The sequence below is a fragment of the Eptesicus fuscus genome, chromosome 5 (genome assembly GCF_027574615.1).
Source record: "Eptesicus fuscus isolate TK198812 chromosome 5, DD_ASM_mEF_20220401, whole genome shotgun sequence".
NCBI lineage: Eukaryota > Metazoa > Chordata > Mammalia > Chiroptera > Vespertilionidae > Eptesicus > Eptesicus fuscus.
This window is the reverse complement of record NC_072477.1, coordinates 73,088,760-73,115,672: the sequence shown is the minus strand read 5'-3', so window position 1 is coordinate 73,115,672 and position 26,913 is coordinate 73,088,760. Positions and strand designations below refer to the sequence as shown.

Genomic DNA, 26,913 nt, shown 5'->3' with positions numbered 1-26,913 from the left:
CATATTACCTCTTTATTGGCTGTGGGCACTGCCATCTTGTGAGGGTGTGATGGTCAATTAGCATATTCCCTATTTATTAGATAGGATCATTGACTACATCCCCTATGCTACACTTTAGGTCCCTGTAACTATTTTGTAACTAACAATTTGTACTTCTCAGTCCCTTCACCCTTTTCACCCAGTTCCCCAACCCCCTCTCCTCTGGCCACTTTCAGTCTGTTCTTTGTGTATATGAGCCTGTTTCTGTTTTGCTTGTTAGTTTATATTGTTCTGTAACTGATTTTTAAAATTAATATTGATTGGTCCTGTTATATCATGAAAGAGGGCTTCATCCTGCAAAATAAAATTGTGTTTTGTTTTGTTTTTTCAAAGACACCCACTATCCTTGCTCTGACCCATTCTGTAGGCAGGTTATTAAATACCCAGAGAGGGAGACCACACCTCCAAGCCCGCCCAGCCGCGCTAACATCACCTGGAAGATGACTTACCTAGAAACCACGATGCCATTCACTTGGAGAAATTTAAACAGGTCCTGTGCCTTCTCTCGGTCCCTAGACTTCTCCTTGGCAGTCAAGGTGTCATATGGAACCAAAAGAGGGTGACTGCCACCACCTGGGTTGTTAAAGTGAGAGATGACAACATATTTGGCCCTTCCTTTGCACTTCTGGGGAAGCACACCTGCCCCAGCTCACCTTCGGGGGAGGTTGGGAACCAGGCTCACCTTTGCTCTCCAGCTCCAGCTTCTTCTTCTTGGCCCAGATGTTGTGATAGTTCTCAGCTATAACCTCCACCATCCCCTGTGTCCCACCAGACAGAGGACCGTCAGAGAGAAAGCAAGAAAACGGGCTCATGCCTGCCAGGCTTTTCAGGCAGCCTGGGGGGCAGAGCTCTACCAAATGCTAATGGTACATTAGTCTGTGCTTCGGCACCTCATCAGTTTTATATTTTCCCATACAACAGAAAACAGTTCCGGATTCTGCCTTTTCCTTATAACTTATTATCCTGGTGGTTTGATGCATTCACGAGAGACACACATTTCCATCTGGAAGTGCATTTTGGTGGCACTTGATCTGTCATAGGACCTGAGATTTGAGAGCTGGAAGTGCGGGTGAAGGAAAAGTCTAGAATCCCTGAAAGCCTTTAGCTTAGCAAACTAAAAATAGTCATGTCTTGGGGAAGACTACTGCAAATTAGATTTCCCAGATAGAATTCTTTCTATAAGGTTCATGAAACAGTGACCTCGAATGTGCACTTTGGAAAAAATCTTTCTCTAAAGCCAAAGGGTTGGTCTGAGGGAGCAATGGCCCCTGGCTGGGGCCGGTCACGCCTTGCAGTGTGTGCAGGAGGGCAGGACTGGGAGGAGGCAGCTTAAGGCCCTTAATTTCATCTTCTTGGTGTACGTGCCCAAGTCCTACTCGATTGCCTGTCTGCACCTTCTGGGAACTCAAGTGAATCTGCTATGGGATATGCAAGTGTCCTCATGGTTGGGGGGACCTACTGGGACTAGGAAAGCACCCCCGCCCAGGGGTCTTGGCACAGATTTTTGCCTAGCTATTATCAATTCTATTGTGGGTTTTGAAACAGTAACTTGTTCTTCCTTTTGTTGAGTGATTACCTGTTAGGATGTCCCTGGTCGAAGTACAAAGCCTCACCTTCTTAGATGGTTGCTTACTTCTGCTGAGCCCTTCCCTGTGGCCTCTGCCCAATGTGCCCCCTTTCAAGGTTTATATTTTAGTGGTGAGATGTTCTAGGCATTTCCCCCTTCTTCTTATTCTTTAAAACACAACAACCTCTTGGGAGAGCAATATATTCTGCACTTGGGGGCTTTAGCAAGCAAGCTGTGCTGTCCTGGAGGCAGGGACACTGACCTGCAGCTCCCTGGAGAGCGCCACGTTGCAGAGGTCCAGCGGGGCGGGGCTGTAGCTGTTGCCCTAGGGAAGCACAGGCAGAATGACCGGGGTTTGCCGTTGTTCTCCTTATTCTCACCAGCATCCCATCAGCCGCCAGAGATGGATCCCAGAGACCCCCAGGGCTCCCTATGGGTGGTCCTGGCCTGGGAACCCTCCAGGAGGGCTTACCAAGGCGGGCCCAGTGGTGTCCGTCATACCTGGCTGGCCTGGGACACGCTTCGAAGCTTCTCGTTTTCCCGTTGTTGAACTAGGGCTTCTGCTTCTTTGGTCCTTTCCACAGTCCAGCCCACAGCCAGCATGGTTTTCAGGGACTCTCTGGCTGGCCAGCGATAGATTTCCTTCTCCTGGAAGAAAATTGGAGCAGTAGAGCTTTGCAGGCACGCCCAGCACTCTGCCTGGCCTGTCTCCCTGTGGAAGTGGGTCCCATGATGGAGGGGGTGCTAACTGGTTCCAGGGTCCTCCCCCTAGCTCAGAATCCCTCCGCGGCACCCCACCGAAGCATGCAGTCTTTCTGGTGTTTTGAAATATAAAACCTCACAGTCTCCTGCCCCCAGACATCACCCACAGGCTGGCGATAAAGAGGAGCAAGAACAGAGAGTTAATTCTTTCATTCTAGTAGCTGGTTAAGAGGGGACTCGCCAGAACGCATCTGCCAAAGCTCTCCTTGGAGCTTGGGAAACAGAGTTTCTGAGATTGAGAATTTTCTTCAAAGCTTCACAGGTGGTCAATATGCACACAAGGTACGGATGCCGCCCTTTACGTGTGACCCCAGGCCTAACGTGTACCGAGAACCCTGTACGCTGATCCCCGTATCTTAGTTTAAAAAAACCCAAGAGACCTGCGTATTTCCTTGGGGACTCTCTTCTCTACTCCTATTATCTTCCCTGATTATCTCCCATCGCCCCTCTCCCCGCCTCAACAATCGAACAAAAGCCTTCCTAGTTCAGCTGCAAGTGGCCTACAAATGCATTTGGCTCAGCCTCTAAGTGCTGAGCTCTGCTTGCTTCTCTCTCCAAAGGGCTCTCAGAGCCTAAGAACAGACCAGGGGCTGACCTGCAGGCGTCCCGGGTGGTGCCTGCTGGTGAGTCCCTGAGGAGTTGACTGCGTTTGAAAGTCTCTAAGGAGCTGAGGGTGAATGTACCCGGACCTCCTCTGACACTGTCTCCAGGGCAGGACACCAGAAGCCCCGCAGTGTGACCTGAGGCCTACTCCTTACCTTCTCCGTCAAGGTCTTGAAAGGCCTTATCAGTGGATGGGTCTTCACGTTCTCGTCCAGGGAAATTCCATATTTCCACCCGCTCTGACTCTGCAGAAAGGTTCTCACTTCAATATCCTTGGCACCCAAGGAGCCCCGCTATGTGACCCTCATCCCAGCTTCTATCTTCACTGAATGAGTGGAATAATGGAGGGTGACAGAGCTTGGAAATTGCCCCCACAAAACGTCTAATGGATCCATGAAGGCTGTCAGGCTCTCTGCCCCTGAATGTTGAACTCTGCTCCTTCATTTCTTCTTGTTTTAGCTGCTGTCCCTTCCACTGACTCGCTTGTGTTTCAGGCTCACGACAGACAGAAGGGTTTCAAAAGACCCGAGAACAATGCTCTCGCAGTGTGCCAGGTTCTCAGGCAGGGACAGAAGTCAAGGCTAAAGGCCTGTGAGGACGGGACACGCTGGCCACTGCACCCCTGTCCGCCAACCCCATAGCAAAACTGGAGCATTGCAGGGAATCACAGAAGTTTAAGAATTTCAAGAGTCACTCAACAAACATTGTTTGCATGCCTTCTACTGTAGGTACCAGATTCTGTCCTAGGGACCGTAGGCACAGAGGCAAGCACGAGTCCCTGGCTTCCGTAACCTCACAGCTTAAAGACTCCTGGCTGCCCACTTGTGAACGTGCATATGTCTCAAGGTTCTGTCCCTTCTCACAGGGCACACTCTCCCCGGGTGATCCGATCAAAGCCCACAGTCCATATGAGGACTCAGTATGTCCAGCCCAGATGTCTCTCCTAATTTCCAAACCTACCTAAGCTCTGCTTCCATGTTTCCACAGGTTCCTCCAGCATGCCTGCACAGAACCTGCATTTTACTTTTCTAAATGGCTCCTCCTCTGGGGTTCCCTCGACCTCAGGGAATGGCACCAGCTTACACTCACTTTCTGAGCCAGAAATGTGAGAATCGTTGCCCCTCTTTCTCTGCATCTTCTCACATGGTTCCCCCTCCCATCTCCTGCCAGGATTTTAGATCAGGCCACCGCCAGCCATCACCTGGGTTACTGCACCAGCTTCTTACACAGGACCCCTGCCTCCAGTCCACCACCTCTCCGACCCATTTTCTACAGCACTGCTAGATGAGCTCTATAAAATCACACCCAACCGGTGATGTTAAAATTTTCTGGTTCCCAGCTGCCATCATGGCAAAATGCAAACACTTTCTGGCCTTTAATGCTATAGCAAAGAACTCATTGACTGTCTAGACTCATCTCACCATTCTTTCCCTGCCCGACTCCATGTCCTGCCATATTGAACTAGGGTTCCCTAAAGCCACCACACTCTCTCTGGCTTCTCTAGATCTGTACCTGCTGCCCCCATAGCTTGCAATACACTTGCTGTCCTGTGCCCGAACAACTACCTGTCCTTTACCACTTACTGTAGGTGTCACCAGCTCGAGGAAGTGTCCCGGGACCCCCATGACGGGATTAGGGACTCCTCCTGTGTGCGCTAACGCTGTGCTCATGCCCATCACAGCAGTGGACACCCTGTGCCACCATGGCTGATTTATTCTGTTTCTCCCACAATACTGTAGGGTTCTTTTATTTTTAATTTATTTATTAAAAAGTTTTTTCAGTTATAGTTTACTGTCAGTGTTATTTTGTATTGATTTCAGGTGTACAGCATAGTGGTTAGGCAATTATATACTTTTCAAAGTAGTCCCTCTGATGTTTCCAGTACCCACCTGGCACCACACATTGTTATTGCAATATTATTGACTATATTCCCAATGCTCTATTTTACATCCATGACTATTTTGTAACTACTGATTTGTATTTCTTAATCCCTTTACCTCTTTCACACAGTGTCCCACCTCCCCTCCCCGCTGGCAGCCACCAGTCTGGTCTCTGTAAGACTGTAGAATTCTTTTTTTTTTTTTTTTTTTTTTTTTTTACAGAGAGGAAGGGAGAGGGATAGAGAGTCAGAAACATCGATGAGAGAGAAACATCGATCAGCTGCCTCCTGCACAGCCCCTACTGGGGATGTGCCCGCAACCAAGGTACATGCCCTTGACCGGAATCGAACCTGGGACCCTTCAGTCCGCAGGCCGACGCTCTATCCACTGAGCCAAACCGGTCAGGGCAAGACTGTAGAATTCTTGAGGACAGGGAAAATATTCTTTTTCTTGTTAGATAATTGATGCCCATCTGCCAATGGTGGACAAATATGTTTCTTTTTTTAAAAAAAATATATTTTATTGATTTTTTACAGAGAGGAAGAGAGAGGGAGAGTTTGAAACATCGATGAGTGAGAAACATCGATCAGCTGCCTCTTGCACACTCCCCTACTGGGGATGTGCCCACAACCAAGGTACATGCCCTTAACCAGAATCGAACCTGAGACCCTTGAGTCCGCAGGCCGACGCTCTATCCACTGAGCCAAATCGGTTTCGGCATTGGTGGACAAATATGTTTCCTTGCAAATGTGAGGCTTACAGTCTAGTGAAGAGAGAGTAATCAAATACTAAACCAGTAAATGTATAGTTGATAACTGGCATAAATGTATAGCTGTTGTAAGTATAACTATGTAAAGGGAAATACTATGATGGAAAAGAACAAAGTGTCAAGAGGGCTAATGTCTGAGACATCTGGGAAGGAGGCATCCCAGGAATTCACATGTGGACGGGTATTTGCAGGATGAGCTGATGAATGGTGTGTGCATGTGTCTGAATGCAGATGGGCACCTGGCTCAGATTGAGGAGGGTTTCAGGCACGTATGTGTACATGTGAGTGCATGTGTATGCATGTGTTCAGTGTGTGTGTGTGTGTGTGTGTGTGTGTGTGTGTGTGGTGGGCAGTGGGTAGAAAGAAGGGGATGTGGCCGGAGGGCAGAGGGTGAAAGGAGAGGTGATGCTAGAGATGGTAGTAGAAGCCAGATTAGGCTGTGCCTATCAGGCCACATTAAAGATTTTGACCTTTATATTAAAAATAATTAGAAGCTGTTAAGGAATGTTAGCAAGGAGAAGGGGCTGTGATGGAGAACAGTGGTAGGATATGACCGGATCCGCACACTGAAGCTGTCACTTGCCTGCAGTGTGCAGGGCGGGCTGGGAAAATGCTCGAGGGGACACTAGTTAGGAGATCATCACAACCGTCTGGGCAAAAGAGGACGGCAGCTCGGACTACAGCCCTGGGGTGTGGCCAGAGACGGATTTGCACTGAGAAGAGACTAAGGAGGTAAATCCACATGGCTTAGTGATGGATGGGCCGTGGCCATGGACTGATGGAGGGCCACATTTCCCTCTTCTACAAGCTGGCCCAATGGCATATGCAACGAGTGCTGAGAAAATACAGATGCTCTAGAGCAAGGGTCAGCCAGCTATAACCCTTGGGCCAAGTCTGGCCAACCATCTGTTCCATAAACACAGTTTTTCTGGGCCCAGGCATGCGCCTTCATCTATGCAACATCTGTGGCTGCTTCTGTACTGTGATGGCAGAGATGAGCAGTTGCAACAGAGACTCTCTGGCCACAAAGCCTAAAATGTCCACTATCTGGCCTTTTACAGAATAGTTTAGCCAACCCCTGCTCTCGAACTATGAGGTATTGGCCCATTCTACAATTACAATGATTGTTGTGATCATCGGCCCCCAACAGGGATGATGGAAGAATAGAAGCTGAGCCCAGACCATTCCAAGGTTGAGCCAGTGGTGCAAGGTGTCCCTCTCCAGGGCACGTGGCATGGAGATGGTTTCTGTGGCCCCACTGTGGGCTTGCTCCTTGGCTTCACGCTGAAGCTGCAGCTGAGCAATGGCCCCAACCCTTAGCTGGCCGTCCCCAGGAATCCTGGACGTCTTTGGCACATTCCTCTCACTCTCCCGCCAGCATTAAAGGGCTGACAGAGCAATTATACGCATTAAGCAGGCTGACCTCATGTGGTGAGGAATTTTAAACACCAGATGGACCGGCTTATTAATAAGGGAGAGTCTGGGACTTATGCTGCCGCCTGCCATGGGAAGATGTGTATCCGCCCCCCTAGAATAAAATCCAGTCTCTTGGCAAAATGCAGGGGTAAGGCTTTTAATTTCATTTTCCCTTTTCCAAAAATGAAAAAAATGTCCAAGAGAAAATGTAATAAAAGTCTCCCACCCTGTATTAAGCATTTAGGTCGAACACATGTGAGCACGTACTTGGGTGCAAACTCCAGGGAATGCAATGTTGAGGAAGAAGTGAACACTCACAGAATCGATGGTCTTCTTGAGAGAAATACAGAAAGCAGAACCTGCAGCTTCTTCCGCCTATTTCTCTGACCTCCACCAACCCTGGGAGAGTGCTGCTCAGAAATAATGAATGCTCTCGGTCTGGCCAGCCTGTCACTTAGACACGTCAGGCAGATTTCCAGCATTGGACTCTCTAATGTTCTTGGGCCATTTTTCCCTCTGACAAATGTCAGCTGGAGGATAATCCCTACCTTGTCACAGGCCCATTTATCGTGTGAATGCTCAGCATACTTGGTGACGATGTATTCCAATTTTTCAGGCAAGGAGAAACTGAAATGAGAAGGAAAAAAATCAAATTACAACCTTGCCAAGCACCTCAGCCACATGTGCTAAAAAGATGGCCAGAACCAACAATCAGCCATCGAAGCTGGATTTGATCAATCAGCTAATCCAAAGCCGAAGCTGGACCCCAGGTACATGGAACTTTCTGAGCAGCAGGCGTGGCCGACCCGGCTCAGTTAGACACACCCAGGTCCAATCAGGGGACCACTCTGCAGGACGCTCTGCTGTGTAGGTGGCCTCCCTCCAGCTGTTCTGGGTTCTTTTGGCTCCTGAAGAACCACTTTGGCTCCTGGGCCAGACCTGCCTAGGTTACACAGTGCCTTCATCCAAAGACACTGGCCTGTCATCTTGTGGCTGCAATGTGGGAGTGGCAGGAATGATGGCTAGAGGACCAAATGTTACAAAAAACTGGGTGTCTACCTTTTTGGGTTCAGCGACTCACCTTTAAATACTAGAATTTTGGAAGTACACTAGACACCTGTTGTTTCCATTAGTTTAGCAGTTTTTGTCCCTTCTGTTGGCCACAGCACCTCCCTTTCCCTGTAAGGAACAAATCCTACATTGCACGCAGTCTTATGTGAACTGAGGTGGGCGCCTGACTGAACCATTCAGACTCACTCTCCCAGGAATTTGAATCTTGAGTCAGGCGAGACCAGGGCAGCACACTCTTCAGAAATGGGGGTTCATCCAATGGAGACACCTGAAGACTGCCCACTTGGCCACTCTGTCCTGGTGTCTGTTCCTGCTGAGGCTGGTTAGCCAGCCTTTCACTAGGTTCTGATAAGGACCCCTGATCCTTGCAATAAGGCCCCTTTCTGCTCACATTAGCCAGAGTTAGTCTCTATTACTCACATCACTTGAAGAACCACACTGATGTCAAGGTATATGCAAAGAAACCAGAACTCTCAAGTTAACATGGAACCACTCATCATTAGCACACAAATTGCTGGAGTATAGCATTGTCTCATAATGTTTATAAAAGCATCACATTATTACACCATTTGTTATCCATCAGCACACTTATATTTTCATTGAGTGAAGGGATCCAAAGTCAATACTGCCTTCTCTTTGGTCCCAGCTCGATGGCTTACCATGCCTCTTATCTCTTCCTTATAGCAGCTTCAATTCTGTTTCCCACCATCCATTCAGCTCAAGGCTCCATCTGATGGACTGTGTACTAATTGTTAACATATAACAGTTTTATATGTTATCAAAGCTGACAGCCCCAGGGAAGAGCTCAGGCTGTGGCTCTCATTTGAGAACTACTGCCACAAACCACAAGTCCGAGGGGCCGTATAAGATGTCTTACTTTCCCTGCTAACTCTAAAGCCGGTTTGGAGCTCTTCTCTTAGACTGTACCTGGAGATGCCCCAGGACACACAATCATAACTGGGGTGGACCCACCACCAGCCAAAATTGAGCATATGTTTCATCCATGGCCTAATCATCACCCAGGAGTGATGCTGGAGAATGAGAGGGAGAAATTTAAGGTGCTGTTGTAGGATTGTTCCCAAGTTTCAGCATCCCCTGGCACGGGGGAGAGCAGGACCAGTCTCTCAGGTAAGGACCCCATGCTGTTCTGCCGTCACACCTGAGCCTTGTCAGGACTCAGCAGAGTGCTACTTACAGAGCTGTTTTGATGTATGATGCAATTAGAACTGTACAGTCCTAATTAAAAAAAAAAGTGAAGATTTTGCCAAAAAACTCATTAATAAAGTTAATTGCCTCATTTGTCAGGTGGTTCTGCAATGTCTCAGATGATATTCATTGTGGAGAGCATCCGTCTCATAATAAATAAACCAACCCCACCCTCTAAAACAAAAGCCTAGCATATAATCATACAGTATGAAATCAGATATGGATGGATTAATCCTTCAGGAATCGAGGACAAGATCCAGTGCCTGATATGACTTGTGGTGTCAAGAGAAATGACAAAGTGCTGGTAGGAAAAAATAAAAAGACTCTTAAATTTCTTTCCACCTTCTGAAAGAGAAACACTGGCTACTGGGCAAAATATAAGACCAGCTTAGAGGTGATCTGGACTCACTTCATGGTGTTGATCGGTTTGGGGTCAAAGTTGCCGTCTGCATCCACTGAGATCTGCTTTTCCAATGTGGCTGAGATCCTGGTGTCTAAGTAATCCGGTGGCAAGGCCCCAGCGATAGCACTGAGACAAGGCAGGGCCATTCGGAAAAGATCTGGGTCATACTTCTGTGAGGAAAACCAAAGAGCGTGTTGGTACAGAAACCAGAACCCTGGCCACCAGGTGGAAGCATTCCCCAATTAGCTGAGAAAAGTACCATGCCCTCATTTGTCCAGGTCAACCAGCACGGGGAACAGGTAAGCCCTTTAACACACCTGGTGGAAACAAGGGGTCCTTGGAGGATGCCATCACAGACTGCAAAGCCCTCCAGTCACCATTTGCTTCAAGTTGAAAAATGTTAAATCAAGATTTAAATCAGTATCTCCTAGCCCTGGACAGGTGGCTCAGTTGGTTTGATACCAAAAGGCTGTGGGTTTGATTTCTGGTCAAGGTACATACCTTGGCTTTAATCCCTGGTTGAGGTGTCTGCGGGAGGCAACCAATTGATGCTTCTTTCTCATATCAATGTCTCTCTCTCCCCCCGCTTCCTCTCTTAAAAACAAAAACATATCCTTGGGTGAGGATTTTTTTTAAAAAAAGCTGTATCTCATAAATAGTTAATTGCAAGAAAGAGTTAAACAGGTTCTCGCTAGGCCAGAAATGTCTATAAACCTGCTTGCGGTAGAGGCATATAGTAACTGACCCAACCTGTAGCTGGAGAGGGCATAAGAAGCTGTGCTAGGCTCCTCAGTAGCTGATGTGGGCCATGTGTTGATATCACCAGCAGACTGCTCATAGCACATCCATTCTCTCTTGAACTGGCAAGGGAGGAATTCCAGTCAAATAACATGGGGTAGGGACAGCTTTGGCTCTGCTTACACAAACCAAAGGACTATAGGAGTGAAGACAGAGTAAGTGCAGGTGAACACCTACAACACGTTCCAGATTTCTGTAAGAAAGCCAGACCTACTCATGTTCTACCTCTAAAGCTGATGACCTCAAAACTTTAAATAAACTGGCTCGGGGGGCGTGGGAAGTCTGAGTCGCAGCTGTATTTCCATCAGGCAGTGTGGGAGGCTCTGGGTTCAGAGGCGCTCAGTTCTCCTCCTTAAACGAGTGGTTCTGATTAACCTCCCTCACTGTGGATTAAGTCTACTAGAATCCCACATCCCGATCTGAGTAGATGTCACGACTTCTCCTCTGGCTGGACCTGGCAAAGACCAGCTAACAGGGGCCCCACCTCCGGGAAGGAGTGGCAGTGGGCTCAGTCATGGAGACTGAGGCCAAGGGTGTTTTTGTGATTCACTCTGGTAGTCGCTCTTCCCTGTTCTAGCTTGGTGTGTCTGGCAAGTTATTCAATTGCTCTGAGACTCTTCCTCACCTGTAAAAGGAGGGTTAGAGCAGTTCCCATTTTAGGGGGTGGGGGTAAGGATGAGTGCCACACACTTGGGAAGTACTTGACGCAGTGCCTAGCACAGGGTAAAGCCGAAGAGCGATTAGCCGATTAGCCGTTATGATCTGTAGCAGCCGGGGGTGGCTGAGGGCCTTCCTCTCTGTTCGAGAAGCACTGCCATTACCTTGTGGGAGAGGGAGTCAAAAATCCCCCAGAAGAGCTTCTCTGTGAGGTGCAGCTCCTCCTCCACGGCGAGGCCGTAGCTGCCCCACCCCGAGGGCAGGCAGTAATACTTCCAGCACTGCTCATAGTGGCTCGTCAGGAGCTGATGGGTTCCAACAGGGCAGCACCAGTGGGGAGGGGTAGCGAAGATCCACAGGCATCAACAACATGCAGGGGAGAATAAAACAGCAAGCAGCCATCAGGAGAGCAAAACGAACATGAAAACAGGTGGGCCATCTAGAGACAGGCCCTCTCCGGGAATGGTCTGCTTTCCTGCCAAATGAGCTCCAGCCTGAACTGAAGCCGCCTAATTAATTCATGTGCCTCCTAAGGTGCCCCTAGCAGTTACTGAAAAATGGATCACTATTTCCACTCCAAATGAGAAAATTCTACACTCTGAAAGTAGTCACCGTGTGTTGTTCCAGTCAGTCAGGAGTAGGAAGAATTTCTTCTGAGACCTTTGCTTATGAATCTGGAAGGTGCTGGGTCATGCTGGTATGGGGAGGGGACTGTGAGTCTGAAGATTTTCTCTAGATTGATTACTGCCCAGGACTTCCTTCCCTATCTCTCCCATCTGATGGCCCTCCGTGTAACAACAGTTTCACATATGGCCAGCAGAGGGCAGAAGTACACTGCCAATGTTCCCATCCCAGCAGGTGGGATCCACATCCTCTAAGAGAGGAAAGGCGGGGGTTCGGAGTTGGTTGAAAAAGGTGAATGGATGAAGAAAACAAAACAAACAAACCAAAATTCATAGACACAGACAACAGAAGGAAAGGGGGCTTGGGGAAGGTAGAAGAGGGTATAGGGAGTGTAAACAGTGATGGAAGGAGACTTGATTTGGGGCAGTGAACACAATACACAGATGATGTGTTATAGAATTGTACACATGAAACCCACATAATATTATTGACCAATGTCACTCCAATATAGTCAATAAAAAATCCCTGATCTAAGAAGTAAAAGTGAGTTTACTGAGGACTATTTATAGGCTCCTCTGTGGGAGTCAGGATCTAGCTGACAGTCAGGCCTGCTGAGGAGGCAAGGCCAGCTTGAACTGTGAGAACCCTGGCTTTTCAGCCACGGTGCTTTCTGAGATCAGAATGGGGCGGTTAGGGTTGGAGAGACAAATGAGCCCTTGGAGGGCGGTGGAATCTCTGACAGTGAACAAGCTGCTCTGCTGGTGTGAAGAGAGAGGACTGAACTAAAGGCTCCTGGGAATTCTGTTTAATTTCAGTAAAATGCTTCTTGAAATCCTCGCTTGGACTATTTCTGAAAAAAGGAAAAAAAACTGTTAAAATCACCAGGCAGAATATTTGGCTATGGCTGACACCTTTAAAATGCTAATATTGCAGATGCCACAAAGGAAAAAGATAAAAAAAAACAACCCACCCTCTTGTGTGTGGGGTGATTCTGATGACCCCTGTCCCCCAGACTCAGATGCTCACAATGCTAGTGAGAAATTCAGGAATGAGGAAACAAACAAACAAACAAACAAACAAAAAAAAAAAGAAAGGAAGGAAGAAAAGGGAAGGCTCTGTGACTTTCCTTTTCATCAGTAAAGAAAAAGAATTAAAAAAAAAGGGGGGGATCTGTTATAAAATAAAACACACAAAACAGTACAGAAGAGAAAAGGGACATTTTAGTTGCTGTACTTAAATGAATAACCACAAGCCTTCAAAGGTTTTTGAGATTGAAAATATTCTGACAACCTCATTAGGCCAGGAAAGCACAAAACCCAAGTTGCCTCACTAACCTTTGCTAAATAACAAGAACTTGGTGGAAAGCTATGCCAGAAAATTGGAGCAGTTAATGAATCTGGAAGTCTCCTCCACCAGACACACTCAAGGAGGGGTTCATTTTGTAGGTTGCATCTTATTAGCTCTCAAAGGAGTGAAGCCCATTTAACACGTATTTTGCTCCCAACTCGTGAGGACATCCTGTTCTACAAGGCAAGTTTCCTGTGCCATGGACTGCATTTCTGTCACAAGCACGAGGTTTACCTTAAGGGGCATTTTGCAGTATTCATTGAGCTGGGGCACATCAAAAACAAGGCGTCGCAGGAGCTGCTGTAACATGGAAGGCCTCAGGTGACTGCAGCAAGGAATAGGAAGAACAGGATAGAATAAAAAAATAAGGAAGAAAGTAAGAAAGAATACAAGAAACACTCAGCAATAACCATTTATTAGAACTAAGCCTCAAAACAATTAGCTCCTAAAAGACAAGATCTTGTAAAGCACAGCCCATGATAAAACACTTCAAAGAAATAACATAGGTAAATACAGAAAGAGAAACATGTGGCTAATAAATTGAGGTACCTAAGGTTCAATTCCAATCACCAGGTGAAAGGGTGTTTTAGGGTCTATGCACATTCAAAGTAGAGCCACTGTAACAGAAAGAAGGGGCAGGTGCTCTTATTCTAAGGATCCCAAGTCCCCCTGAGCTCTGCAGAAGGAGAAGCTGGAGTTGACCAGCTGCATAGTTGGAATCTGAGGCCACCTACTGGTATGATCTGAAGGAAAGTTTAAGGCCCCCCGAGTTACTATCTGATCTTTGAAATTCTCATTACTGGAATAATTTCTTTGGGCTAAGTCTCCATCCTCAAAAACACTCCCTTAAACAGCAAAGGCACTAACTAATTAGAGAATGATTTATCCAATTATTGAAGAGTTTATGGCCTTGGCATTGGATGCAGGTGAATTCTGAGATAAAGGAGAGATAAGCAACATTGATTTAGCCTTTATTTTCAGATTGCCAAACTTTTAAATATATTTTTTTTAGATTTAAAAAATTATTTTGCAATTATAATTGACATTCAATATTATAATAGTTTCAGGTGTATAACATAATGATTAGACATTTATATAACTTATAAAGTGATCACCCTAAGTCTAGTACCCATCTGGCACCATAATATTACTGATTATATTTCCTATGCTATACTTTACATACCTGAAAGTCTTCTGTAACTGCTGATTTGTACTTCTTAATCCCTTCACCTTTTCCACCCAACAACCATCAGTCAGTTTATTCTCTACTAGAGGCCCGGTGCACGAAATTTGTACACGGGGGTGGGGGTGGGGAGGTGGTGTCCCTCAGTCCAGCCTGCACCATCTCCAATCTGGAACCCTTCGAGGGATGTCCGACTGCTTCTTTAGGCCCGATCCCGGTAGGATCGGGCCTAAACGGGCAGACGGACATCCCTCTCACAATCCAGGACTGCTGGCTCTGAACTGCTCGCCTGCCTGCCTGCCTGATTGCCCCTAACCGCTGTTGTCTGCCAGCCCTATCACCCCCTAACCACTCCCCTGCCAGCCTGATTGATGCCTAACTGCTCCCCTGCCAGCCTGATTGCCCCTAACTGCCCTCCCCTGCCGGCCTGGTCACCCCTAACTGCTCTCCCCTGCAGGCCTGGGTCCCCCCCCCCAACTGTCCTTCCCTGCAGGCCCGGTCACCCCCAACTTCCCTCCTCTGCCAGCCTGGTCACCCCTAACTGCCCTCCCCTGCAGGCTTGATCACCCCCAACTGCCCTCCCTTGCAGGCCTGGTCCCTCCCAACTGCCCTCCCCTGCTAGCCTGATCACCCACAACTGCCCTCCCTTGTAGGCCTGGTACCTCCCAACTACCCTCCCCTGCTGGCCATCTTGTTGCAGCCATCTTGTGTCCACATGGGGGCAGCCATCTTGTGTGTTGGAGTGATGGTCAATTTGCATATTACTCTTTTATTAGATAGGATAGAGGCCTGGTGCACGGGGTGGCGGGGGGGGGGACTGGTTTGCCCTGAAGAGTGTCCCGGATCAGGGTGGCGGTTCCCTTGGGGCATGGGGCGGCCTGGGTGAGGGGCCTGTGGTGGTTTGCAGGTCAGCCACGCCCCCTGGCGACCCAAGCAGGGGCCCTGGTATCTGGGATTTATTTATTTTCTATTATTGAAACTTTGTAGTCTTGAGCAGAGCCAAGCCTCCTGCTTGCTCTGTGGCTGCAGCCATTTTTGTTGGGATTTATTTATCTTCTATAATTGAAACTTTGTAGCTTTGAGTGGAGGCCTGGGCCTGCCAGGGTGTGTGGAAAGCTTGGCTTCCTCTATTGCCTGGGAAACCCAAGCCTCCTGCTTGCTCTGTGGCCACAGCCATCTTGGTTGGGTTAATTTGCATACTCACTCCTGATTGGATGGTGGACATGGCTTGTGGGTGTAGCAGAGTGATGGTTAATTTGCATATTACTCTTTTATTAGATAGGATATCTATGAGTCTGTTTCTCTTTTGTTTGTTCATTCATTTTGTTTTTTAGATTCCACATATAAGTGAAATCAATGGTATTTGTTTTTCTCTGTTTGACTTATTTCACTTAGTGTAAAACACTTTAGGCCCATCCATGTTGTCCCAAATTAGATTACCAAGGTTTTAAAAAATCTAGTGGAATCTCTGGATTCTCTGCAGAGAAAAACATGTGTACATAATACACACAATCTGACAGAGATGGTCAGTTTGTGAACCCATGAATTCCTTCCACAGATGCCTAAGAACAATGGGGGTAAAGTTAGTCACTTTGAGGGTAAAGAGCTGGAATGTCGGGAAAGAAAGCCTTGGCGGCATCTACAAGGAAGATCAACAGAAACAGAGAGGGACAATAAAACTCATCTGTTTCATAACTTTTCCTAGAGCTGCTCTGTTGATAAAAAGCCCTGGAGTGAAAAAGGTAAGTCAAAATACACAGCCAGTCAATGGCCTTCTAGCTGACTCTAGTAATTATGATGTAAAATTCCTCAACTTTCACATTATTGTTTAGCGGATTAGGAATATCACTCAAGATTGACCAACTTGAATGAAATCAAGGCATGAAATAAGTCTCTAATCTAATAATTCCTGACTTATTAAAAATAAATAACTAAATTCAACCAGCTCATCACTGTATCTAGAGCGCATGTGGGCCAAGAGGAGGAGTGTGGAAGCCCTTTGAGTGTAGTAATAGGGCTGTTAGCTACATTTTCAGTTTGATGTAAGAGTCTAATTTCCCCAAGGTCTGATTCTTTAAAAGCATTTGCAGCTGATATCAGTCTCACCAACATGGTTTTAATACCAGGAAGTAGCCTATGCTGGGAGACAGGGCTCCTTGATTGGTCTGGCTCCTAAGACACCTGCTGAGCTCAGATCTAGCAAAAGCAGAGCAAGATCTGCAGCTGCTCCTGATGCAGTTACCAGCCAATTACAGAATCAATAGTGATAGGATTTCTAGTGTGTAAACTCATTATTTATTCCCTTGCCACCATTGAGAAGAAAAGCAGAGACCCATCTACACAAGTAACTGGGCCATTACTCTTCCTTTGGAAGTGGCAGAGTGGAAACCCAGGCAGCCTACTGATTCCTAAAGGCATGTAAGTACATCTACCCAGCTTTTTCTCTCTTTCAAGACCAAAAAATTCTATGAATGTAATTCTCTGCCAGTTATAATAATCTTGGAATGAATGAAATAGTTTCAGAGTATAGGCCCTGATTTTGGTGGAGGAGCTCAGAGAGAAATCTCTTTTATGAGGCCTCAGGGGAGGCCCCTCCCTCCCGGCCTCGTCCCTCTTTCCATCCATCCTCTGCCTCTATTCCACATCCCAGGCAAATAGTACTGAACAAGGACACAGCTGGTTCTCTGAAGTAGTTAAAGCCTGTAGGCCAGATGGTAGAAAGACAGCAGATATAGCTTAATTTTAATAAAGCATTTAAATAGAAGAACCTTTGTCTATAATAATAAAAGCATCATATGCTAATTAGACTGGACAGCTGAATGACCTTCCGGATGGGGCTGCGAGGGCTGAGCCCCTTGCACAAATTTCGTACATCGGGCCTCTAGTATTTAAAATATAAGTGTGAGACTGCTTTTCAGTTTGATGTTCTAAAAGAACCAATTGACTGTTTTTTTCTAGGTGACCCTAGCCCCTCAATACATGGTCACCCCTTGTGTGATTAGGAAACAGCTTATTCAACAAGAATCAGGACCATACCCAGATGGTCTGTGGGTCCCATCTCCAGGACAACCTAAAGCAGAGGTTCTCAACCTTGGCTGCATTATGGAATCACCTGGGAGCTTCAAAGGCTAGAGGTCTGGGTCCCATCCCTAAAGGTTGGATTTGGGGGGTGGAGGTGTGACCTGGGCACTGGGATATTAACCTAGTATTGCACCAGGCGATTCTCATATGCAGTGGAGGTGGAAAACTGGCTTAAAGCAGGAGACCTGGTCCTGGATCAATGGCTAAGACTGCCACCAGACCCGACGGAGTTTTTGAGGACTCAAGGCTCTTGGGTTGACTTAACCCTCTATCCTGGTGGCTCTGATGTCTGTGTGCAGTGGTGAAACCCCCTGTCCTTACTTCCCACTGGGACTTCTTCTCTTTGCTCCCAGGCTCTGAGGAGGTGGGCTGCTTTGATTCACTCTTACAGCTGGCCTCTGTGGGAAGGTCCACTCAGAGGGAAAGCCTGCTTCTGGCTCTGTCTTAGAAAGTAAAACAGTAGTTCTTAATCTGAATACTTCAGGCCTGAAAGATAGTCTCATCTCCTGGTCCACCAACCCTATGGGATAGAGCCTGAGTGGTGGCCCCGCCCCACTCCTCAGAGGGATCAAAAAGAGCCTGGGGCAAATAGGGGGATGTTTGGGGTAGGGTTGGTATATGGCAAAGGCCTGGATGCTTCCTCAGACTGGATTCTCCAGTTTTTAGATTGATAATACAATTGAATGCAGCTGACATGGGTGCGTACACACAGGTGACATGGATGCGCATGCAGAGGTGAAACACATGGGAGGGGGTACTTACTTGCAAATGGCAAGCAAACATTCTTCTATGGTGTCTCTCTGAGCTTTGGTGAGGGAACGCCCCTTGGACAGCCTGTATATTGTCTGCAGTGTTGAATCGATCAAAGAGGTGTAGTGCTCTGTTCCGGCAAAGAGAGGGGCGCACCTTGTGAGGAGCGGGAGCACAGCAGAACATATGTACCTATTTAGCGCCAGCGCAGCCTCTGTGGTGCTTAGGGACACCTAGGAAAGGGTGTTGGGACACTGGTTAATCTCTCCAGGAAAGAGCAAAGCTTACCCCGTGTACCCAGCACCCATCTAGCGGGCAAGGAAGCACACACATATCTATCTACATATCACAGCAGCAAAATGAACAACTTTGTACCTTCTCAACAGACTGATTTCTCTTTTGCATTTTAAATGAAAATAAAAGTCCTGCTAAAAATAAATAAACAGAAGAATGCAAAGGCTGGCTGATTCACAAGTATCCGGCCTCCTCCAAGAATTCCAAACTCTTCAAATCAGGTGACGGCCAATCTAACCCAAACCCTTGATGTTTGCGAAGTTCAACTACATTATTATCCCATTCTAGCTTTTTTTTTTTTTTAAATCACTTTAGGGAGACTCACAAGTTATCCTCTAGTGATTCTGAGATTAGTAGTTGGGTAGAGGCCATGGAAGCTCTCAAACTCACTGGTTTTGCAAAGAGACAGTGGAGGAGCTCTGACCCCCATCAATTTATGAACAATTCATAACCTAATAAATGACATGAGGGCAGACCTCAGGGGAATAAGTGTCCAAGGAATAGAAATGTAGGACCTTCTCTAAAATGATGTAATTCTCACACACAGTGTTCTCTCTTGTTTACTTAGACTGGATTTAGGGAGGGCTCACTTAGTGACATGAAATTTAGCAAAAGCATATTTAACTATCATTTGCAAAACTTAATAAAAGTTTTGCAATATTTCATCTCTGCATATCTCTGGAGATATGCAGAGATGAAATATTATCATTATTTTCTGTGATCATTGCAGTAATTATATTTGTAACTTGTGATTTGATAAACTACATTCCTGGTGTTCCTCTTAATTATCAGAAGTTTGTCTCCTAGAAGCTTGAGTAATCATACTGAAAGAGCTAATCTTCCACATTTATCACTTTAATAGAATTGTTAAAATGAGGAAGGACAGAGCTTTTATTGCAGTGGCTTAAAAGTTTTCAGAAGAGAATGCATGAAAACGTGTGCTGAGGAAATGAATAGAAAATTTCTTTTGTAGATAGTGCTGAGGTAAGCATGTGATCTGGACATCAAATGCTAGAATAGCATTTACTATTTATTTGATCTATAAAAAAATCAAATGCTTTGATCAGGAACCTTAGGAATGTCCCACAAGTTTAAAAAATTATTATTATTATACCTAAATTATATTATATATAGAGAAAGCTGAACACCAAAGAAGCTGTGGAAGTATTGTTGTAATTATCCAAAAGGATCATATGCCCTGAACACCTTCATGGTTCTACCATCTCTTAATCCCAAGCCACAGACAGGGGTGGAGCTCTCATTCAGTTTGGGGACTGTACTGCTTCTAGTTCCAGGTCACCCCATCCATTTCTCAGCAACCCATTCCAATGGAATCCATTCCAGCTAAGGTATTGACCACCTGACACCCATAACAGAACTTAGACTGCTATCTCTGTTGGACACCAGGTGGAACCTTTGAGAAACTTGATGACTGATCAAGAAGACATGTTCTTGCTCTTTAAAAACAAGCCTAAACTGGTGAAATGTTCTTAGACTTAAGCTGATTTAATTGTCTTTTCTCCTTGGACCCAGTACTCCTGGTGCATTGTGTCTCTGTTTAGTCCTGACCTGGGGCATCAGGCATCTAAACTCTTTAACTCTTGGGGCCTCGTGTTTTGATGTCTGTTGATATTGGATGGCTGTACCTTACACTTGACTGCCACACTTGGATTTGCCCATGGCCTCTTGTCCTGACCATGTCATGTCCTGAGCTCCAGACTATCCTGCCTGATAGCCAGTGCATTAAACCACGGGAGTGACGTGGGAAGAGTATTTCCAGCCTCTAATGCTGCCAGCCAGCCCTTTTCATAAGCAACAGAGCCATACTTTTCACATGAGGGTGATTTTGTCTCACAGGAAACATTTAGTGAAATCTAGAATTAGTCTGGGGGGTAGCAGGTAGAGGCCCAGATGCTACTAAATACCCTACAATTCACAGGATTACCCCCCGCCCCCCGCCAAACAAATAGTGCTGATGTTGAGAAACTTTGGAATAGAGGGAACTGGATTGAATATCTGAGATCATGTTTACATACATCTAAGTCTCTGGCCAATAAATTAATATCTTCCATTACTTGGTGCCTCTGTTTTCTTACCATTTAAAGCATGCTACTAAGATGTAACCAGTGAGTAGATTAAAAAGTGTTCACTTCTAAATCCAATATTACTAATTTATTTACAATGATGGGAAAAATATTTTTTCTTATTTTAGTCACTCACTGTATCGAGAGAGGCAGAGGCTCTTAAATCAGGTAAAAATCCAACCTCCAGCAGGTGGAGCAGAAAAGTTTGATCCTTAATACCGTAGACACGGTCCAAGAAGAGCACCATGGGGGACTTGTGGTCAGGGCAGAAGCTGGCTGCCATATTGGGCTCGCTGACAGACCCATCTGAAAGACACGCAGAGAAGGTCATTTCCCCTTTTTTATCTCAACAGTCACAAAGGCAACACAGAGTTTGTCTATGACTTTTTCTACTAACAGGCAACAGGAATTTTGGAAACAATATAAAATTGTGCTGAATCCAGTTTATACTGGCTAGGAAGAGCTGATTATTAAAATTTTAGGAGTTTTGTGAGCCAGTTGTTAGACATGCTCATTATTATTTCTTCAACCAGGTTTTCTATTCCTTGCTCAGTTTCCTCTCCTTCTGCCACCACTATTATGTGAATGTTGTTTCGTTTAGTGTTGTCCTAAAGCTCTCTTAGGCTCTCCTCCTGCTTTTTAAGTTTTTTTTTTTTTCCAGTTGTTGCTCTGCTTGGGTGTTTTTTTCTACCTTGTCTTCTAGCTTGCTGATGCAGTCATCAGCTTCTTATAGTCTATTGTTGATACTTTCTATTGTGTTCTTTATTGCAGATAAGTCATTCTTCATTTCCTATTGGTTTTCTTCATTTCTTCTTGATTCTTACACATGTTGTTGAATTTGTCTTCCATCCTTTTCAGAGTCCTTATAACCATTGCTCTGAATTCTTTCTTTGACAAATTATTTGCCTCCATTTCATTTACTTCCTTTTCTTGTGGGGGTTGTTTCTTTGTCCCCCCATTTTTGCTGTTCCTTTGTGGTTATTTCTATGTATTAGATCAAAGTCGTATGGCACCCATATTTTTTTGAGTTTGTCTTATATAGTCGATGTTTTGTGGGACCAAGTGGTGCAATCTCTCTGGTCTTTTGGCTGGGTATTCTAGGGAGGCCCCCTACTTGGGATATTTGGGTTCTCTTGGTATAGTTGGGTCTTGAGTGTTACTTTCCCATTCGTGGATGGAGTCTCCTCTCAGGGTGTCTGGTTATGTGGCTCACTCTCTACCACATTTACTGAACAGCACAAAATACAACTCGACAAGACACAACACACTCACAATGATAACCCCAATAAAAGTGACCACCAGAGAAAACAGAATTAGGAGAGAGAAAAGAGAGCAAAAATGATATTGAGAAAAGGAAAAAAGGTAAGAGAGAAAAGAAAAAGGAGGGAAAAATATACATATATGGGAGAAAACATCACAAAAAAACAGATAAACCAAAAAATGCAAATAACAAACACCCCCCCCAAAAAAAAGCAGGGGCGGAGGGGGAAGAATATGTAGAGGCAGAGCTTATATCCAGAATGTAAGGTTAAAGAATTGAATAAATAGGGGAATGGCCACGGTTCAGTATAAAGGAGGTAGAGAGAGAATGAGTTGATAAGAAGAAAAGTAGAAACAAAATAATCAGTAAATAAAAAATAAAAAGATAAAAAAATTAAAAATATTATCTATCTATATATCATCTATTTTTGGAAAAGGAGAATAGAGGAGTGAGCAGATAGACTTGAGTTTAGTGAGTGAAACTAATTAAGCAATTAAGAGAAGAAGAGAGCAAGAGAGGAGGGCAAAAACAAAAGCATAAAAAATTGGCTAGCAAAGAAAGAGAAAAGAGAAGGGTGCATAGACTTGGAGCAGGGGAGAGGAAATTAGATATATGAGTAAGCCATAGTAGTGTGCACAATAAAATGCTTAAAAAAAGGATATATGAGTAAGCCAACAGAGACTACAATAATATCATGTCAATAAAGCAGATAAAGAAGATCAATTTTTAACAAGAGGTAAAAAGAAAGGAGAGAGAAAAACGTTCTCTAGGTGTCCTCTGTCCTTTCCAGCCGCAGATTATCTCACCAGCAGTGTTTAATTTGCCAATTCTGGGTGGATGTTATTCGATTTATTTGTTCCTTCTATCTGCTCCGTGAAGCACAGGACACATCCACCTATTCGGCCGCCATTTTGACTCCCCTTCAACATGCTCATTATTAAAATAAAGTTTACAATTAAGTAAATTATATTTAAAAAGATAACAAAAACTCAAAATTCATTACTTCCTAATTATTCTCTTGAGGTTATTTACATCTGTTGTATTTGTATGTTGGAATTACAATACAATGGTGTGCTATGTGCCAACTCTCTGCTCAGTGACATCACAGTGGTAACTTGAAATCGTCCATGGTGAGAGTATCTGCATCACAGAAATGGGCAAATACCAGGAGTCAGGGCTTGATCTTACTGTTTTATTGATTTAAGACATAAGAAAGGGAGGGAGAAAATGTAAGGCAGAATAAATTTAAAAGTCTGTCATGTCTATAGCTATTACATCATAAGTAGCAGCAAACTGAGGAAATCTTCCAGTATTTTAAAAGTATTATTTGATTTAGATGAAATTTAGATCAGATCATCCTATAATTCTAACCTTATCTTAATGAAGAAGTTCAAAGGTGAAGTGGGGAATACCATGAAGAGAATACAAATTGCTTGACTTGGAGAATAAAGAAGGATTTTGAAATATGATAAAAAAGAAAAACAGTCTTCCTCCTACACAGCCCTTAAATTATGAATCTCTAGTCAGAGCATGTTTAAATACCATACTTCATGAGGCACCTTGAGAGCCACAAAGATTTCGTGCTACCCAGCCCAGAACCTCCTTTAGCCCAGTGATCATTGCAGGGTACTCGGAGAGCCAGGTGGGAAGGGACTTTCTGGACTGGAAGCTGCCTGCTTCTTCTCTCCCTAGGACTAGGGGAGCTGGATAAGAGTTAACCTCTCAGATACACCTGGTGTGCTGAGAAACATTTTTGTGGTGTATCAGTAAGATTTTTGTGCTCAAAGAGTTTGGGAAATACTGAGTTCAACATTTTTTTTTTTTAACCATACATGTTCTCAGAGACTATAATCCAATGTGCTTGATGAAGTTTTATAAAAATGTGATATTTTTGAGAGTGATGTCACCACGATTGAGGAGTAGGAAATCCCAGTCTCTGTATCCCACAAAGATCAACAATTAAACAGCCACCCATGAACAGAAATAGCACTGGTAGAGCTCAGGAGTCCACTTAAGAAACTTTAGCAATGCAGTGGAATAAAACACCTGAGAATAACCATCCAAAAAGGGAAGGAAGAGCAGCTTTATCTTGCCAGCATCATCCCATGCCCCAGGCAGCACTGCTCAATGCCAAGGGCCAACGCCTCAGCTAGAAAGAGATCCCCATGCTTGGAAAGGGAGGGGTGGGGAGCAATCAGCTTCTCCAACCTATTGGGGTACTACTTTGCTTTCATACTTGGTGAAAATCTGTCTTGTTACTAAAAATATTGCTGGACTTCCTGACTGTTCTCATCTTTTCCATTTGTGAATATGTAGAGGTTAATATATAGGGCAGAGGACAGACATAAGTTCAACAAGACTGACACTTGAGTCAGTCCAAATAACTAACAATTAAAATATCTTGTTTAATCAATAGCTATATAGGACACACCTTGGCTTTCAGCACCTATTAGAATCTTATGAGAACTTTTCTCAGCTTGTCTTGTTTTGTATGATAGTTTAGTTCCAGATATGTCTCATCTCCAAACATTCATCCAAGAGATTGCTCCAGAAACACCAGGCTGAATGAAAGAAACCTTTTCCTTCAACTGTATCCTCTAATGCACTTTGAGCCCTTTTGCACAGCAGAAGAGTTTATAATGGTAGAATAAAATGCTGTAATAGCAGGTTACAAGTCAATTCTATGACTTCATTAAAACTGTTGTCATTTAATATTAAATTAGGTCAGAATGTGTAAACATTTTTCAACATGGTTGATTAGGTTTTGAAAACTATTGTACCTAAGAGCCCTCTTTGTAGCTAAGCATTCTTCTTGAAGTATAGCAAAGTCTGACAGGCAGAATAGCTGGAGGCACGCTTAAGTCCACAAGTACAAATGATTTACTCTGCTGGCAATTATGTAAAAAATAAAATAATTAATTGCAATTGTACTTACTAAATGGAGCTAGTCTGTTTCTTATTAACAGGGCTGTTTGTACTACAAAATAACAGCATGACCTTAAACAAGACCTTTAAAACACTGAATATTCACAGGGAGCAGAAGCAGACGGGGTCTACTTCATACTATCTGGAATTCTCCTCCAGCTATGTCCATTCTTCTGTCATTTAAGTACAGCATTTAACACAGTGAGTTGATGTTAGAGGTGGTTAAGAATAAGAAAGATGGGCAGGGCTACTTGTATCAGCAGCACAGCAGGAGCCAAGGTGGTCCCCAGTGACCTGTTCTGCAGAGAACCTCGGCAGCTTTGGCCACTGACTAAACCAACAGCCAGCACAGCCATCACAAAACCCTAGCACATTTCACAGGTTTTCCGTGCTTGCAGATGCCCAGTTGCCTGAGTCTTCCTCCACTTCCACCCCCCTCACTGCTAGAACCCAAGATCTGTACTGGCAGCCTCTGCCGCTGTGTAACTTCAAGATGCCAGCTTGGACCCCTGCAGCAGATACCCATTGCCATCTGTGCATGGAAACAGACTCCCATCGCTGGCCTTTATTGCCATGCGTATATGGTGAGGCCCTGCAGCCATGGGAGGGCAAACTGACAACCAGGGCTGCCATAGCTGCTTGTGGGCCCAGCTCCAGCCCTGTCTCCTATCAATGGCCTGCACTGCTGTAGCTAGCACCTTAAAAAACATTTTTTTCAAATTGATTTTAGAGAGGAAGGAAGAGGTAATGATGTGAGGGAATCATTGATTGGCTGCCTCCTGCACACCACCACTGGGGATTGAACCTGCAACCCAGGCATGTGCCCTGACCACAGAATCAAAAGGTGACCTCCTGGTTCATAGGTAGACACTCAACCCCTGAGCAACACCAGCTGGGCTACAGCTAGAACCTTTAGTGGTGAACTTGTACATCACTGGCCAGAGTCTTGTCACTGGCCTCCACTGCTGTGCACCTGTGGCAAGACTCTGAAACAACACAAATGCACACCGACAGCCATGGTCCCCACAGCTGCTAGTGCACCTACAGGTGGCTCTTGTTTTTGATGCTGGCTGTGGCCATTGCCACTATGTGTGGGCATGCAACTGCTCTGTGCCACTATACCTGTAGCTGGTCACTGCAGCTGAGTGCATATCACTGGCTCTGACCGTCACCACTGCCTGCCCTGTCCCTAGTTGCTAGACCCAGAAGCCCACTAAGGACCTCAACAGCTCTTGCAGTCATTGAGGACTCCTGGCGGCTCTTACCAAGGACCATACAGTTGTCAATGTTGTGGACTCCAGTGTCCCTGAGTTGACAAAACATCACTCCTCCCCCAAGACCCAAAGCTGCTAACACCCCTGCACTTGGCACCCTGCTTCACTACACCTGGGGTCACAGCACACTCCAAAGTGCCCCACCCACAGGTGAAGGTTTTTCCTTACCAAAGTCAGTCCATAAAGTTTGGAAGAGAGGACTGATTTTTCAAATGTGCAGATAACTGTGCAAAGCTAAAGGTATCACAAAAAATAAGGAAACATGACACCAGAAAGGGACACAATAAACTTCTCGTAACTGACCCTAAAGAAATGAAAATACATGAATTGCCTGATAATTTCAAATAATTATTTTAAATGCTCAGAGAGCTACAGGAGAACACAGAAAAGCAATTCAATGAAATCAGGAAAACAATATGAGAACAAAATGAGAAATTCAACAAAGAGATAGAAAATATAAAAACATAAAAACAACTAAAAATTTTGGAACTGAAGACTATAATGATTGAATGGATGAATTCAATAGGATACTTCGACAGCACACAAATAAGTAGAAAAATCAGTAAACTCAAAGAAAGATCATTTAAAATTATTCAGTAAGAGGAACAATAACAAAAAAGAATAAAAAGGAATGAAAAAATACTAATGGGAAACCATTAAGAAAAACAATCTACATATTGGAGTTCCAGAGGGGAAGAAAGGGAAAAGAGATAGAAAGCTTAAAAAAATAATTGCTGAGAACTTTTCAAACCTGGAGAGATATGTGGATGTCTAAGTACATGAAGGTAATAAGTCACCCCCAAATTTCAATGCCAAATGATCTTCTCCAAGATACACTATAATAAAACTGTCTAAAATCAAAGACAAAGAATTTTAAAAGCAGCAGGAGAAAAAATAATTTCTCATACAAGGGAAATCC

At 44.9% G+C, this 26,913-nt stretch overlaps 1 protein-coding gene across 1 annotated transcript in view; it reads right to left on the bottom strand.

The window, feature by feature from the left end:
* The window catches only part of RYR3 (ryanodine receptor 3), a 393,437-nt gene that overhangs the window by 98,917 nt on the left and 267,607 nt on the right, over positions 1 to 26,913 (bottom strand). Inside the window, exons 49-59 of the mRNA XM_054715636.1 lie at positions 20,671 to 20,840; positions 18,169 to 18,389; positions 13,377 to 13,467; positions 11,336 to 11,476; positions 9,723 to 9,886; positions 7,585 to 7,663; positions 3,127 to 3,216; positions 2,108 to 2,254; positions 1,869 to 1,931; positions 722 to 797; positions 489 to 612 (exon numbers count right to left, since the gene is read on the bottom strand). Coding sequence (XP_054571611.1) covers positions 489 to 612; positions 722 to 797; positions 1,869 to 1,931; positions 2,108 to 2,254; positions 3,127 to 3,216; positions 7,585 to 7,663; positions 9,723 to 9,886; positions 11,336 to 11,476; positions 13,377 to 13,467; positions 18,169 to 18,389; positions 20,671 to 20,840 — 1,366 coding nt within the window. The remainder of the gene's footprint in view (positions 1 to 488; positions 613 to 721; positions 798 to 1,868; positions 1,932 to 2,107; positions 2,255 to 3,126; positions 3,217 to 7,584; positions 7,664 to 9,722; positions 9,887 to 11,335; positions 11,477 to 13,376; positions 13,468 to 18,168; positions 18,390 to 20,670; positions 20,841 to 26,913) is intronic.